The following is a 17,806-nucleotide window of genomic DNA, read 5'->3' as shown; positions in this document are numbered from 1 at the left end:
TTTCAAAGCAGGGTCTCCAATTTGTTTTCACATGGTTGGTTCCCCCAAATGACAAAGCTTGTTTACCTTATCCCTGGTTGAATAGTAGAGGTTTTGTTTTTCCCAGGGTTTGCGATATCGGTTTCTGAGGTTTTCTCTGCAACAGCTCTGCAAATGACACTCAGTCCACCTCATGCTCTGTGAGTTCTGTAGATGTCAGTTTTTATTTTTCATATTTTGCATATTAAATCTCTTTATTTATTTATTTTTTGTTAAAAAAAACCCCAGTATAAAATACACAGTATTGCACATCATAAATCAATTGCACTTCTTTAAGGTACAGATAAACATCTACGTCTCTCTTGATGCTACAGTGTAACTACTGAAAGAAACTGACCTGGCAGGTACAGGAGTGGAGTGGAGTGGAGTATGAATTACATGAAGCCAACAGAAAGCAGCATGTTGGAGTTTGTGAAGGTCAAACTAGTGATATCAGTAGTTTAGGTATTGTTGTGACAGTAGATAAAGATGTCTTTTTTTATGCCCTTGAAACCACTTTGGCAAAGTTCCTTTCTTTTGGGGCAGTGTTCTTGGCTTGAAGAGTGACTTCGGTTTTATTTTCCTCAGGCACACTTAACTTGATGTTGTTGTCTGTCAGATATTGGCTGTTCTCTCACTCACTAAAATTGTTTTTAGCCCTATTATATTCTACACCGTGTATATTTATTTGTTACTGTGAATGGCATTAACCCTGTATGACGTTACTACGCGATTTCTTTACTTTACAGTCAAATAGATGGGAAGCAGTTAGCAGTACACTGTAATAATATTGTAATAATAATAATAATAATAAAGAGAAGAGGGGACAAAAGAAAATAAAAAACCTTTTTTTGAAAAGCTAGAAAATATCCTGCAAAATCTCTGATGGTTATAAAAAAAAAATGCAAGGCTACATGCCCGCCGCCCTGCACTTTAGTAGCCCTGGTTGTGTTAAGTGACGCATTCACTCTTTCTGGCTTGATGTCAGAAGCTATCATCGTAGCTGATGCAGGATACTGCACTAACGCAATCACAGCAATCATTTACTCTTTCCGTGTGCTGAGAACCAATCGAGAGATAGATAAAGTTATTTCTGTGCACTGATGCCATGACGTTTAGATATATGGATTCCCTCTTTTCTTGTAGGGGAAGTGGGTTTTAGTGACCATATGCTCTGTGAAGTTAATAAGGAAAATAAGAAAACTCAAAATTCAATGATGTACCTTCTATGCACTGTAGTTTTTGAAATGCACAATCCCCATCACCTCAGCTCAAATAAATATATTTCACTTAACCTTAAAGTGAGTGTGTGTTTAGATATATATTTATATAGAAAAAAAGTACATTGACGTTTAACTTTGCAAATGTTATTAAGAAAATAAGTCTTATTTATTCATTCTTTACTTCAAAGTCATTGAGGAGACTCCTTAGCGATGGATAGAAAGTTGATCTTCATACTCCAATAAACGCTCTGGGTTCTTTGTCCTATAGGTCTCTTCTTTAGACGTTATGAAAGTCTGTCACTGATGATCTATGAGTAAATACTCAAAATAGTTCTTTTCAATTATTCTGGAGAAAAATGTATCCTGAACAGTGTTCATTGTGCTTATGCTGTTGTTGTAGATTCCCAGACTGTTGTGGTTGAACTGTTGGGACTCGCAGCCTCTCCTGGAGGCTGGGAAGAAAGACAAAAAAGTCCCAACGGATGAATAGAAACGTGACAGTCTCTGAACCAATAGTGTAGAAGAAGACCCCGTGGACGTCGGCTAGAAAAATATATGCAAATAGACAGATGGATATCAGATGCACTTCTCATCGTGCTGATCTCTAAATATGTTGCTCTGGTGTAATTTCACAGCCTGTTTAAAGAAATTAGTTCAAAATAACTCTGAATCCATTTTTGGTTAGCATGAGAATCCACACTTGCACCCAGTTACACATCCTGTCGTCATTGAGAACGGCTTCATGTAGCAGTGGAGCTTTCTGTTTATACTTGTTAATAGGTCTACAAAAAAAAGCCAAGGACGTGTGATAAAAGAGGAGACAGAAGATAAATCAAACAAATATGGGAAACCAGATAGATGACTTAATCCTGTGGATTGGTAGCAGGGGAATAGACGGTCCTATATTTTCACAGGAACCAAAGTTTCCAGCGAGCATGCTTCTTGGAGTCAGCTTTGGACTTTCGCTTCGGAGTGGAGGTGAAGGCCTCCTGGGGGTAAGGCAGGGAGGCGAAATGGACATCCTCGGTCGGGCAGAGCCTCTTCATCAGTGGCTGCAGTTTGTCCTCCTGCTGTTTGAAGTCCAGCTCCACACTACACCAAAGAAACAGACGGAAACAATATGTTTATGTGATATTAGGAAAAACAAGACCAGATGGTCTTGTTAGTCGTGCTCATTTTCCATCCATCCACCCACCCATCCGTCTTCTACCACTTTATCCTCCACATGAGGGTCATGGGGTCACTCATTCCAATCCCAGCTGACATAGGGTGACATGTTAATCAAAGAGTGGAGCTACTACTGCCTGTGTGCAACAGTTATCCCAGAAATAATAGCTGTAGCCTGTACACAAAAGAATTGCCGATACTGATTTTATGATCCATCATAATTATATTTTTAGGTTGATGAATTGTACTCGACATGCTAACAACTTGCTGCATGCTAAACTGTTAACCCCTAATTGGCAAAATTCCTCCTTGTGTAGCGGAGGTGGACACACTTCATTCAATAAGTCGTTTCCCCATTAGTGTTTGAATACTGGGACAAGGACTCTGGTCCAAATCAAAAAACAGCTGAATTGGGCTGTAACTGTCGCTTGACTTGCATGGTAACCTACAGAGAGACACACACTCAGTTAAAACACTAACAGCAGTGCGCAGGCACTGGTACAGTCTACATTTTGTTGTATTGCAATAGAGACTCTGCATGTTTTCCCCAAGTTTCCACTGCTCGTGTTAATTCTCTGTTTGTGTCTGCTGTTAATGAACAGCAGACACTATTTTCATGAATTACATTCCAGCCCACAAAGAAATAATCAGCCATGCCAGTGTCAGTATGAGTTTTATTGTAAAACACTAACAGAAATGATGAGAATGAGTGCAATAACCATTCGTCTTATACACAGCAATGGGTTGAATAAATGCTGTGTGAATTATAGTGAGTTTATCACATTGTGTTGTTAAAGTACCACTTATTCCATGTTTTGCCTCCTTGGGTTTTATTCTTCACCTGAATATTTCATGAATACTGGCTTCTGTACGATTCATTTTTCGACACCACTCAGGTTTCCTTCACCTTCATGCCTTTTCTAATCTTGGCATGTGTTGAGTGCTACATTTCCCCTCTAACCATATTACATGTCTACTCAGTGTTCGATTCTCACTTGACCCCTGAACATCTGTCACGTCGCTGCTCAGCTTGTCAAAATGACCTACATTTCATGCTTACTTCGTCCTTATTTCCGAGTCAAATTTCCTGATTTATTCCGTTTTTGCTTGCATCTGGTTGCCCACTTTGGCAGTTGCTGCTGTGTTTTGTTTTAGTCATTTGCATTGTTATTGTAATTTTCAACGTGAGAGGGTGTTTTTCTCCCCAGTAAGGAGTCTCTAACCACTGGTGAAGATCACATGTTTTGCCTGGGTATTTGATGAGAGCCTTTTTAGGATGTCAGTGTGTATCTGAGGCCTTTGATCTCTTCACAATGTTTCAACATCAGCAAAGGTACTACAAAGCAGAGAGATTAAGTTTTGATTTTTTTGCACATGCACAGCCACACTGAGTCTTCCCCTCGCAGTGTGCTCTACCTTTCACCAGGGAGCTAGGGGATTTATCTGGACCAGCCATCATTGTAATCCCACGCTCGCGCACATCTGACTACTAGGTGCTGCTGAGTGAAACTCAGATTACAGCCTCTGCTGTGGTTAAGAGTGGAGAACTTTAATCTGCTAAAGCTTTCTCCAGCCACCAACTGGATTTGGGTGTGGGCATTTTTACAGACAGACTTACATAATGGCATCAGGATCCACCTCATGAATCCTGCAGTTTGTCTATTTAGATGCTGTCTTTTAGCGCTGTGAGAGATTATGTAGTGTCAAGGTGAGCGAGGCAGGCGGCTGCCTGTTCTGATGGAAATGCAAAGCATCTGTGAATATTATGTTCAAAGTCTATCTTGTTTTTGTTTTGTTTTGTTTTTTAATCTACATCAAATAGAAATCTATTAAAAAAAGAGAAGCTGCTGGGTGTTGATGATGATTAGTATTCCAGGCAAGCTGTAAGCACAGATCATCCTGTCTGTTGCGTCTCAAGGCACAGCCAAATAATAGTCTCCTGAAGCTAAGACGGTCTCAAATAAAAATGTGACAGCTTTATGCAGTGACCGTTTTGGCATTGATTAGAATAGCAGACCTAAATGTGGCTGTTTGACGGTGACAGTGAAGTAAATGTTTGGTGCTGAAGCAGATGCGCAGCACTTTGTATTTGTTTGACTCAGGCCTTCAAATCAGGCCAAGAACACTGCAGCTTTTAGTCACAAGCTGTTAATTATGCTGTGAATCTACTTTGAAATGTGTGATGTCAGTCTTTATGTGCATGCATCGCAACATGGACACTTAACTGATTCCACTGAATGTGTATTGCGGCACGTTGCGTCTGTGTTGCGCTGTTGCTGTTGTGTGTGCTCTGTCAACAACCACCAGATAGGTTCACAGCTCCTTCCAGGAAAGCTGGATCCACAAGGAATCCCTGTCTTGCGCCTCAAAAACTCAAATTCAACAACTACATATGTACTGTAAACACAAAGAAACAGGTTTCACAGACCGACCAGAGAACGAGAAGGGAACGGTATATGATGTAGTTAAGTCAAATACCATATGATGTCAACACGGAGGCTTTTATTCTGAAGATAAACCGGACATTTTAATGTTGTATCAGTATTTGACTTCAGGTCCCGCTCTTGCTAAATGCTGCTGAATTGAAGCGTTGTGGTTCGTCTGGCAAAAATAGAACTCCTGCCTCTCTGCGTAAGCGATGGACTGCAGGAGGAACGATGCAGCTAGTACACGACACAAATGTAGACGGTGGTAGCTGACACATTGTCTAAAGTGGATGCGAATCACTTCCGATGCTGCAATGGATACACAACGCGATGCATTAGCATTCAGTGGAATCCTGTGTTTCCCAGCCTCTTGGGAATACAGGGACATAGACTGTAAAAAAAAAAAAAATACTGCATAGCTGCCAAACCGTCCTAAAAGATGTCTGTTTGAATGGAAGTTAATGGTAAATGACCCTACTTCTCGCTTGCAACCTCCTTATACATTTCACTGAGGAGCTAATGGTCTCAGTTGATAGTTTCAATTCTTCTTGAATAGCACATTATGTCAATTTTGTCAATAAAGCATGGCACATTTGAATGGACGCCTTGTATCCTGCCTTGCATATCTCAAACTTAAAGGGTTTTCAACATTTTGACTTCCACCAAGTCGGTGCCTGAACTTGGCATCATTTGGTAAATTTTTGACTTCCTTTTTGCGGTTTAGGAGTGCTTATTCCTTCCAAAAGGGACACCAGCAGTGCTCCATTCATCATATTTGTTATGTTTTCTACTTCTTTGATTCTTCTATCATTACAACAACAGAAACATGTCTGGGCTGCATTTAAAGATGATGGTCATGCACTGCTAATCCCGTAGCTGACTGAAACAGATCAATTAATACATTGCTTGACACCTCGGGGCAAATTCATATTTCTAAATTGTCAAATTTGTGAATAGGATTCGTCAATGTGTTTGTTTGCTGAAAAATGCTGCAAATAAAAAGGCAACAATGGATCATTTGCAATTCTGTTTGGTTTCTCACAAGTCAGAGAAACTCTGCAGGCCAAACAAATCCCTTACACATGGAATGTCTGCAGTCTGTGGGACTCAGAATTACTTTTTATTGCATGGGCCAAGACATTTGTTCTGCTGAATGAAACATTTGCTTTGTCAACCCATAGAACCAGTAAACTAATTCATACCTTAATGACATATGCAGCTCTCCTTACTCTTCACTTCTCAGAACTCTGGATCTAAAATTCAACAGCCAGGATTGTAGCATGTTACTATTTTCCCTTACACTGGTCTCCAGTTGAATTCATTTCAACATTTCAATTCTAAATTGTATTAGCTACACTACAGACAGCAGCTGGAGCCCTCTCTATAAAACCAGTCTGCTAATAACAATCACATTTCTTGAAGGATAATTTAGCTTTTTTTTGTTCAGATTTGACCTGAAAATAGTCTCAAAACAATTTCACATTCCTTCTAGAAACCTTCTGCTATAAACATGCTTTTATCTTTACCTGCTGTAAGGGTAGGTCACACTAAATATGTGACATTTTAACCAATAGAAGCTGTCTTAAAAAAATGTATTTTATGGAATGCATTTCAGTAAAGTGATTGAGAAATAATTATACTGTACAGTCACTTTAGCATAAAACTAATCTAAAACAACACATCTAATGGCAGCTTAAGACTTCTTTTTTGATGATTACTCTTTTGGCCAGGCCCAAGAGAGCCAGGGAACTATTTGTGTGTACACAGCCTGCAGGCTCATGATGTATAATAAGGTTGTGACGTCCTCTGAAATCAAACTCAAGCTCACATATTAAACAGACTTCACTTGCTGCAAAATTAACAGGCTCTTGCACTTCAAATAATTTTAGGAAGGCGGCATCAAAGGGTTCTGTGATCTATGACTGTGTTCGTCAGGGTGTAATGAATGTGCGCGGGTGTCATTGCTGGCTATTTCGCTGTGTGCTATTTCACCCTTTTCAAAAAACAAAAAGGGAAAACTTCAATTAATCAAGTCTCTTGTTCAAAGTGTCTTGTAGGGGCATCTTTGTGAAAGTATATGCCATTTTGAGTGAGACGTAACTTACACACAGTGCACAGCACTCGTGGTAAGGACACTCATAGACCTATTGCAACCCATAGCCCCTTATACTAAGCATCACAACCTAACCCTAACATAAAACCAATCCTAACCCTAACATCAAGTCTTAACCCTGAAAAGGGCCATTTAATGGGTGACAGAATGTGAGAACCAGTAAAATTGTCCGTGCTTTCTTAAATGTCCTCACTCCCTATGGTTTATAAGTTTTTTGGTTCGCGCGCATGCACACACACACAGATTTTCCCTGGCCTCCAGTGCAAGCTTGTAACACTGCAGCAACTGTGTTCGTTCTTCGCCACAGGTTATTGCCCTGCATGGACTTGCAGCCATTTAACCACATTAAAAAGCCTATTATTTTTATTGGTACAATCATTAGACGCATTTTGAATTCATGCTCTGAGATAATACTGCACAGTAAAAGGTGCATTGATGTTCACAGTATTACACAAATAAAGAAAGAATGATGATAAATCACATAATGCATCTGCATTTGTTTACATCTGTCATGTTAAATCTGTAGTTTAATTGTAATAATCATCACATTGTATTTCATATATCTACTTAGTAAGACTTTACATTGCAGTGCAGTAACAACATGGTAATAGTATGGTAATCATTTTTGAATAGGTTGGTAATTTTAAGAAATTGCCATCATGATTCTAATGTAATTTCCAGCTTGCTAATAACATTGTTAATAGTGTGGTAATTAGGAGATACGATCATACACTTAATTATACTGGTAACAGCCTGTTAATGAGAATTACTATGAACTATCATCACTGTCATACCTTCAATTATCATAATTTTATTTCCCTATTACATTCATTTTTACCATATTGTTACGATACTACACTACAAACATGATTATTGGGTTGCAAAGGTTTGTTATAAACGGTTATTACTTGTAGAAAGTTATGTTGCCTCGCACATTTTCCTTCTAAAGCCATGAAAAACTTTATCACACATGCATTAGTAGTCACCAAATCTACCCGTTTAATGCTTAAGAACTACACTGTGATGGCTGAGAGAAACGACACTAAAAGCTGAAAGGCTGTGCAGCACTATATCCTTTCACTTGCCCAATTCACAAGAGTATCACACGACTCGCAGCTTTGCCACTCAGTAGATCCTGATCCTAAGTGTATTTTGGTGGCTGTGACCAGAGATGAATCTGCATGCCTGGGAGTTCCTCTTTTCAAATTTCTTTCAAACATGTTTATGACTTATCACACTTAACATACCTTGTCACATTTTGCTGTAAATCATTATTCACAATTCTTAGTTCCCCTTTAAATTCACATGCTGCCCATCATACTGCTCTCATCACAGTGTTTAGAACTTAAAGGGGAATTCCCTTTAAATTTGGCCACCAGTCTCAATTACTGCAATCCAATCCTATGATTTTCCATTTTGTTCAAAACACTTATCTTTGTAAGAGTTTGCCATTCAACATTCAAATATAGAGCCACTGTTTGAAAAATGCTGGAATTACCCTTTGTTACAGCTACCAAGAAACAACGCTTTGGCAAACAACTCTTAACTGCAAAGTAAGGGTGCTTAAATGTCACTGAAAAGACACAAAAAGTGCATAACTTGCCCCATAATTTGGGATAAAATAAAAAGCCAAAGTAAAAAGATAATCATCTCATCTTTGTGAGATACTCAAATGGCCTTTTAATGAAATGATTTATTCGTTTCTACTCGGTTATCATCAGCATCTCTTTATGCAACTCTCATGGGCTCTGCTGCAGCGCTCCACATGATTTTTGATTTTATTATTCTTTTATAAAAGTCAAAAGTGAAGTGTTGTTGGCATCCTCCCCCAGCTGCCACTTTGCTCACCCTTACTAGTTCTTTCTGCTTTCTCTCTCTCTCTTCTATCATATCATATATTCCTGCCCTTCAAAATGTGTGTACAAATAAAGAGAGGAACTTGTCTTCTCTCAGCACTATGTCTTATCTCTAGCTTCAGCGTGCTCATGGCCATACACTCCTCTCACTTTCCCCTTTATCACACTTTTTTAAAACACCTGTGAGTCTTTATTATCACTTGTTCTCTTCTCCTTCCACTCTCTGTCTCCCTCTTTTCACATTCTCACCCAGCCGTCGTTTTTGTGCTCCATTATCTTCTGGTGTTTGAATGTGCTCTTCCTGCCTGTCCATACTGTTCTCCATCACTGCCTGTCCGACAGAGAATCCCTCTTGTAACTATGGTAACCAGCGGGCCACCATGTTGGAAAACATCATTATGCGTTTTACAAAAAGAGATATCTTGCCCCGTGTGGCAGGACTCAATAATTTCCATATGTTATAACGTAATGGAGTCTTTAGCGTGTGGCACGGCCTAATTGATTTTCATAGCCTCGCACAGTAGATTGGAGAGTTCTCCTTTTAAATACCCGTTCCTGTTTCGATTTTTCACTGTCTATTTGCACTGCAGAGCTTTAAACACAGTTTTCAATGATCAGCCTCGTGTTTGAGTTAATGGTACGACATGCAAGCTAATGACAAAATTGAACCGACGGCAAATAACTCCAGTCCATTGTGAGCAAAAGCACCCAGTGGTGGGGACCTCCTCAATCGACGTCCTTAATCACAATGGCTTTAATCTATCTCCCTGTTTGATCAGCACATTAGCTCATATAAATTCAGTGCGAGGAAAATGAGATTACAGGGTTTCTGCGTCTTGAGGCATCATGGCTTAATGCCCGTGGTCCTGAAATAAGTGGAATGAAATGCAAATCCTCAGCTTTTCTGCATTCCTCTGTCTGTCTCATTTTCTCCCTTCCCTGCCTGTGTTCGTTTCTCGTGCTTATTTGCTGACTTCTTTCCTTATTTTTTTTTCTCCTCCATTCCTCCTCTGTCTACCTTTCTCAGTCACCAATATTACATCACCCGGCACAATGGAATGAATTGCAATAGTCTTTTCATCCCTTTTCCTTCTATTCTGTTTCTGTGTTGTGCACGTAATATCCGGTATTGAAATCCCCATATTCTTTTCAAGACACCCGTAGCTGTTAGGGGGAGATGACATATTCCAGACAAACAGTGAAATAGAGAGAACGTAACTGAGGGAGGATAAAAGGCAGCCGATCAAGTTCGGGGTGATTCAAAACCAAAAAATTGCAAGCAGACGCGGACGAGAGGCTACAGAAGCTTCTGTATTCTTTTTGAAGTCCATGCCTGGAGAGTACAGCATCATATTGATCTGGTGCCGTTGTTATGCTGAGGATGGGCTCTGAGAACAAGATGATGCCATATACTCTTGGACAAATTGAATATGCGGAAGGGGACATGCCTGGCTCCTTAGTGGGCTGCATTAAAAATGATTTATGTACCTGTATATGTGTTCTCTCCAGCCTCAGGACCATCCTTTTCATAAATGCAGTTGAGTCAGGGGTTTTGTCCCAGACACACATTTCTAAACATATGTAGAAAAATCAACATTAAAAAGTAGATTAAAAATAGATATTAAGGACGGCTACTCATCCCATGTATACTGCATGTTCCTTCATAGCACTGTTTTCTGCATTCATCCTCCCCCGGAGAGGTTGTTTTCATGGAGATCTAAGTAATTAGATTGTCATTTAATCCCCCTGCCTGTGTGAATACAACTGCTATATTTGATTCTGTGTCCTATCAACACAATTCACCATGCGGGGTGAGTCTCTTAAAGGAGAACTCAGGTCAATTCAACACATCTCAAACATGTCATTTAGGAATTTCTGCCCTTTCATCAAGGGGAAACCCTGCCAGGCGCCTGTGAGGTTTGTCAGAGGTTCTACTGAGGTTCTGTTTTTCCTGCTCTTCCTCCGCAGATGAAGCTTTTCAGTCGATTGTTGGATTTCTAGGAAGAAAAATGTGAAGTTTTGATTTTAGCCTTCTTATGGCCGTCAAGATAATGAGATTATTTTGATTTTACGGCTGTAGAAATGTCAAAAACGTTCTATGAGTGAGTGCTTCCAAGATAACTCTCACTTTCAATATCTGGCAGTTATTCAACCGTTTTGGATTAAGCTGACATCACAAACGTGTGACGCGCTGGTGAAACTAGTCTGTGATTGGACGGTCGTCCCGCGGAAGTCCTGAGGTTCGACCATAATGTTAAGTATATGGTGCAAAGCTCTATTTCTCTGCTTTCCGGTATCCATCCATCCGTCTTTTACCGCTTTATTCTCCACATGAGGGTTGCACGGGGGGCTGTGCCAATCTCAGCTGACATAGGGAGAAAGGCGGGGTCACACCCGCCTTTTGAATTTTCTAGATGTCACAAACGGTCTCGGAGTTACGGTAATGAGAAGTATGCACTTCACAGAAGGGTTCATTTTGACGCTGGTTGTCACGATCAGCACCAACAAAGGGGCAAATCTGAAATAACTTAATTTACATATTCAATATTCAGTTGATATAAGTGTATTTTCAGTTTTGAATTTAAATAAGAGACGTCTGACTACTCACTGATGTACAAGTGGCTCATATTGAAATGTCATTAGAAAATATGAAACCTTGGAATAGAATTATATGAATAAAACTGAAATGTGTCACTGCAGTTTGTGCTCACAGAGGCAGAGGGATGGTTAGCGAAGGCCATCTTAAGTCTGCACAGCAGGACAAGCGCAGCTGGTTGTTACTCTGGCAGGTTGAGTGTTGATGGAAGATAGGCAAGCCAGAGGGAGCAAGGCCCTCTCCTCTGCAGGACCAAAGCACACAGAGCCAGCATTAAACAGGGCCGTAACTAATTTATGATTCAAGTCGAACTCTCAAGTCAGCAGTCTGCCCTCATCCATCCTTTTAGCCTGCACCCAGCCAAATGTCTCTTTAATTCCCCTAAGCCATTTTGTTACCGTTACGGTGTGTGTGTCACGTCACGTGTAATAACTCTGCTCACCTCACTTCATCTTGTTGACACTGAATAGTTGTAAATGCTACCATTCTTATGTCCACCCTGTGGTCATGCAGGGGGCCTCGTAGCGATTTAAACTCACTGACTTGATGATGCGTAGTACGTTCTTCACCTTAAACATCAGATGGAACAAAGCTGTGGGGCTGCACCTTCGTTTTCAGGAGTCAACTGAAGTTTCTCCAGAGGCTTATCGTTATTTAGAGCTGTAGATGTAGAAATGATTTAAAAGGCTCTTCACAGGGAAAATGGTGACTGGATGGAAGAGCAGTGCCCAGTAAAAAAAAACCCAAACAGTTTTATTGATTGCCTCTCACCCTCTTACTCTTTATATCTTTTTCATGTTTCTCATTATTTTCATCCTCTGTTGGTTTTGACCGTAGCAATCATATTTTTACATATTTGTACTGTATGTCAAAATAGAGAAAACAATTATACATGCATCCACACATGCAGTTTCTCCTTGGGCCTGCAGACCGTTAGTCTTGTATCTTTGTATCACGGAGGACAGTTCCAGTCTGACAGAGAGGTGTCAGGACCGGCCTGGCTCGGTCAAAGGTCAGGCCCACCAACTATGAATGTTTGTTTTGTTTTATAATCAATGTAAGGATTTTGAACCATGATATCATTATGGTGCTGTTGATGGTAAACGTCTGACTGACTTCTGCTGTTACTGGATGATTTGCTATTCATGTTTCCAGAGACTGGGCTGGGTTTGATTTGAAGTTCAGTGTGAATTATCCTGACTACTATTGTGGATTTCATCTAAATGTGAAGATCCTTTTTTTAATGACCTGCGATATACTAACTTATTATATACAGCAATACTAAAATGGTGACCATGGTAGAGATTATACCTGCGGTGAGCGTTTTAGTATCAAGAATTTTAACATTTAGCACAAAGCTAAAGCTTGTCTGTGATTTGTTTATTCTCTTAGATCCTCAAACATGTTAGAATATGTAGCAGGACTCAGTTCAGAGAAAAGCTGCAACCATTTTTTAAACTTAATAAGCTATTGGAACAGATGCAAGTTCTTCGGCTAATTTGTGTAACTGTTGTCAACTATTGTTGTAACTATTATTGCACACACACCCACACACACATACTGTGCCTTTATAAGGCGATGACTATATACTCAAGAAAACTAATGACTCTGGACTCACATCAGACTGTTTGCCTACTAATTGGAACTGAATTTGCAAGTATGCAGAGGCTCAGTTGGCTTGGCAACAGCGCACAGTGATGATATTTCATGATGTCTGGACGGTAATTAATTTCACCTTTTGTTGCCCTATGCTCACCCACTTCACAGAATGTATCCTCTACTTTTCAACCTTGTGCCCCTTTGCCTCCAAGTCTCCCTAACCCTGTATCTGTTTAGAATCCTCTGTGAATATAAGGATATAAAGTGACAAAGGAGACTGAAAAAGATGTGTCGATTCAAAAAGAGAGAGCTTGTGATGTGTAAATGTCACAAATCTCCATGTGCTCATTAACAGTGTCCACATTAATCTTGCATCCCCTGCCCAGCACTGCCTCTCTACCGGGCCTTTTTTTAACCAGCGCTTGCTTCCTTTAGAGAGGAGAGGACACGCTTGGATCGTCGTGTCTTTGAAGAGTAATGGTTACTAACCTGTAAATAATGCATGCGCTGTTCCGGCATGTGTCACAGTTGGCCGTGTCCTGTCCAGTTCGATAGGAGAGTCTGTGGGGGAGATAAGAGTCGTGAATGAGTAATCACAGGACTTGTTAAGCTGCTTCCTCACACCTTTTGTTCTCATCTTGTTTGTTATCCCTTGTTAGTGGGACCACAGTAAATGAGGGTGATGAGGAGACGCACTGCCCTCCTGTGTGGCCTGTGTCTGGCTGTCACGGCAGAAAGATCACATTGTCGACCATTAGCTGTGGTTGACTGATTGAAGGTCAGATCAAAAAGTCAAAGTGGTGCACATGAGAAGTTTCTTAGCCGCACTGAAATTAAGTTTTCATTAAGGGTTTTATACAGATTTTCCCATGACATCTAATTGTATATGAAATGCAAGAACAAAAGTCAAAAACAGACTTGGAAATAGCTTATTTAATATGGATTGCAATGTAAAACTCCAAGGTCTTTATCTTGAAATGAAATACAACTTGAAAATGCAGAAAATCTTTTTTTGCTTCAACATTTGCTATTATTAATTTATGAGGAGAAATGTTGTTAAATATTTTTCCCTAAACTAATCAATGTCAACACCAAGGTTTCTGCTTGTTTGCTTCAGTTACATTGTTCTTATCAGTAAGACCAGCTCCCTCCACTTTCATAAACACCAATTCTTAATAACACTTTGTGAAAAGGTGGTATTGCACCCCCAATTTACACACGGGATGGGACGCCACAAAGTCCAAAAACAGGACACAGCTTCGAGGGTTCAAGTGAAAAAATGGTGCTGGTTTATTGCCAAGTGCGCACGTGCACAAAAAATAATGACAAAAAAAACAAATAAAGAAAATACTTGGAAAAATCACAAAAATCAAACCAGCCCTTCATAGGCAAAACAAAACTCCCTTGGAGAGGCACGAAAAAGGCAACCTCGCAGCAAGCTCACCTACAGCCATATGAAAGCACTCTCCCTTACCCCGTCTCCCCACTAGCTTTAAGTAAGCCCACCAATCAGCTACTCATTGGGAGAACTCACAGAGTAAGGATTTGCTTCCACTGTGGCTCGCGTTTCCACCCGGACCAATTTGCGGACGGACCTGGGAGACTAGTTTGGTAAACTAGAGAAAGTATTGTTAACTAAATGGAATATGTAACTGAACCAGTGGGTAACTCAATGCCGTTACTTGAACCGACGTGTGTTGTGGTTGTTTGTAGCCGTTAGCTTCGCTTAATATGTTGATCAAACGTGCTACGAAACTCGGCTTGGAAATGCCACCCGTGGACAACGCTGCTATGTGTCGCAGGCTCCGGGCTAGATGGTAGGCTCTGGGAAAACGAGACCCTCGCTTTTCACACACTTTATGAATCCATTTTGTTTGGGACAACATTGTAAAGCATGAAGCATGAATTATCTTCACTGTGAACAAGTCTTGTAACCAAATATTGGTTTGGCGAGACATGGAGACAGAGCTGGAAACGTACTAACAAGTGAAGAAGGATTTATTTGATGATTTATTTGAGCTAAAGAATGATAAAAGTGAGAGAGGAGGACAGGTGGAGGGGAGATAGTGCGCAGAGGATTTGTAAGGAGGAAGTGAGGGCAGCGATGAAGAGGATGAAGAGTGCAAAGGCAGTTGGTCTGGATGACATACCGATGGTGGTATGGAGATGTCTAGGAGAAAAAGAAATGGAGCGTGTGTGTGTGTGTGAATGACAGGGAGACAGGTGGTACAGTGAAGATGCAAAGAGGAGAGGTAGCGAAAGTGGATGAGTTTAAATATTTGGGGTCCAACCTTTCAAAGCAATGGACAGTTCACTAAAGAGGTGAAGAAGAGAGTGCAGGCAGGGTGGAGTGGGTGGAGACGATTGTCACGGGTGATGTGTGAGAGAAGCAGAAGTTAAAGGGAAGATCTACAAAGCCAGCTATGATGTATGGATTGGAGACAGGAGGCGGAGCTGAAGGTGGCAGAGCTGAAGATTCTTGGTTTTCGTTGGGAGCGACCAGGATGGACAGGAATAGAAATGACTACTTGTACTGAAAGCATATAAAATTGGACACTTTTGTTTAGGGCAGCAGCTTTTTGGTGTTACACAGTCAGTTATTTCACTGGGCTATTGATTCAACAGATTCACATTCAAACACATCAATACATTACATCCTATGTGTCCCCATATTGTTCTGTCACCAGTTGACTCTGAGTTAAAATATTGTCATGAATCAACTTCCCATTATAGATCTGTTTCTCCTGGGGCAGTTTCAGACCGTGTGCTGCCTCTGAAGGGAACCATTTGCTGACATGCTTCAAAGGCTCAATTGCTTCCATATTGAATTAGAATGTGGCAATGTGCATATTGATTGACAGTAAGTGTTCTCCCTTATAATTAATGACATAACAAAAGATGCACTGTGGACTCACTTCACCAATGACATGGACATGACAGAAATCCTTTGTTGCTTGGTCTTTACGGTTATGGCCTGTTTTGCTGCATCAACACAAAGTAGTAAAACCAGTACAGATGTCAAGTTTTGTGTGGCTGGTTATTATTATCCTTCATCAACAACTCTCCTTCACAGTCAAGCAGCTTAATGGAGGAGACACAGAGCAGCTACCAGATACACCCACACTGCTAAGTTTTAATATTATACTGTGTTATTTCATAATTGTCTAATTGAATTAGTCGCTGCATGGTTAATTTACCACTCCACTGACTTAATTGGCAGTTTTGGTTTTATTTGTCAGGGATTTGAAGTATCTGATTTTGAGATGTTCTATTGTTGAAGGCAAAGGGTCTTTTCAGGCGATTTCCACAGTGGAGTCACTGTTTCCGCAGAGATATGTTTCTGCCTCTGTTGACTTTAACAAATGAAATCCCATTCACTGTCATTTTAGTGTTGTTGAAGGAGAAATAAAAGTGGCTAGATACCACAAAATATATATTTCGCTTTCTTGTTGTTTTGTAATTTCCTAGACAGACAATAATACCATGCAAATGTGTTAGTCGGACTAAAATCAAGCTAGTATTAGAAGGACAGGAGACAGGAGTTCTGCGCATGCACCAACATTTCCTTCCCTGTTTGTGACCTGGAAACTCTCCCGGATCAAACGGCGACATCTTTCTTCGGACAACACAGCCGCCACAAGAGCCATGCTCGATCTATCTCGTATCATGATTTACATGTACGGCAGGTACGAAGCGCACAGAACCACAACATGACCCAACTCGCCGTTCTCTTTTCTGTGACGTAAAAAGGTCAACAGCAAAACTGATTGAATACACACTAGATCAGAGAAAGATACAGCGCCATCTATGGAGGCAGACGTACACAGCCAATAAATAGATTTTCTCCTCCGCATGTATACTGGGACTCTGCAAATCAGATTGATCTTTCACTTGTGCAAACTTAAACGGAACGTTTCTGTCTCTTCTTTGCAGTGGCAGAGACATTTTCAATTCTCTCTCCGGGACTCTCTTCATGCTGCCCATAAGGTGCAGCACCAATAAAAATTAAACCACTATCATAAATTTTCCCTCCTTATCTACTCTTTCCTGTGCTCTGACAGTTACCTCAAATGTGCTGATATCAATATAGTTTAAAGCTCTAACAGGATGGGAATGGGATAGAATGCATATAGTGCGGTGATATGAGACAGTCTGCACGCAGATGAGCTGAATGATTAGCAGGTCCATGAGGGGAAACTGGTTCACAAGAGTTGCCCTTTAGCCTGTTTCACACAAAAATTAGTGGGCATACAAAACAGAGGAAGAAAAAAAACACCACCCCCGCCATAGAGACCAGTGACAATGTTACAGTAGTTGCTGTTTTGTATTTTTTATGTCCATCCCACTCTCAATTGATTGCTCAATTGATCACCGGCCAAACAATTGTAAAGGTTCATGACAAACATTTATGGCTAATGGCTTGATAGCAGCTATAGTAATGGCTGAAAAATTAGTATGCATGTATGGAAATTATGCCGGAATTTGCGTCATGGGAATGGGATATTCTCTCTCTCTCTCACCCCCATGTTGATGTAGATTTTTCCCTTCCTATCCGTCATCCCTCCCCACTTTTCTATCTCATCCACGTTAATGAGAGGAAATGAGAGAGCAGAGCTAATTTCAACAGGCCTCCCTGGGGAGAGGGAAGCCAAAATTGCTATTAACAGTATATTTATACACCCTCCCCCCTTTGTGTTACTAGTTGATCTTATCAAAGGTTGCTGTGTGGGTGGGAGTCCAAAGGCATAACACGCACACATGCCGTGTGAAAAGACAACTGAGAAACAAGTCCCCACAAGTGTGATTAA

General features: G+C 40.5%; 2 protein-coding genes across 4 annotated transcripts in view; one reads left to right on the top strand and one right to left on the bottom strand.

Moving 5' to 3' along the window:
* dock1 (dedicator of cytokinesis 1) overlaps nt 1-17,806 on the top strand; it is a 176,694-nt gene that overhangs the window by 72,942 nt on the left and 85,946 nt on the right. The window lies entirely within an intron of this gene.
* LOC122759647 (inhibitory synaptic factor 2A) overlaps nt 227-17,806 on the bottom strand; it is a 37,648-nt gene continuing 20,068 nt past the window's right edge. For both annotated transcript variants that reach the window (XM_044014606.1, XM_044014607.1), the window contains exons 3-4: nt 13,488-13,559; nt 227-2,333 (exon numbers count right to left, since the gene is read on the bottom strand). In XM_044014606.1, the coding sequence (XP_043870541.1) occupies nt 2,150-2,333; nt 13,488-13,559 (256 nt within the window). In that variant the 3' untranslated portion in view covers nt 227-2,149. The remainder of the gene's footprint in view (nt 2,334-13,487; nt 13,560-17,806) is intronic.

Source organism: Solea senegalensis, linkage group LG18 (genome assembly GCF_019176455.1).
Source record: "Solea senegalensis isolate Sse05_10M linkage group LG18, IFAPA_SoseM_1, whole genome shotgun sequence".
In the NCBI taxonomy this organism is placed as follows: Eukaryota; Metazoa; Chordata; class Actinopteri; order Pleuronectiformes; family Soleidae; genus Solea; species Solea senegalensis.
The sequence above is the reverse complement of the archived record's forward strand: the minus strand, read 5'-3'. Positions and strand labels throughout refer to the sequence as shown.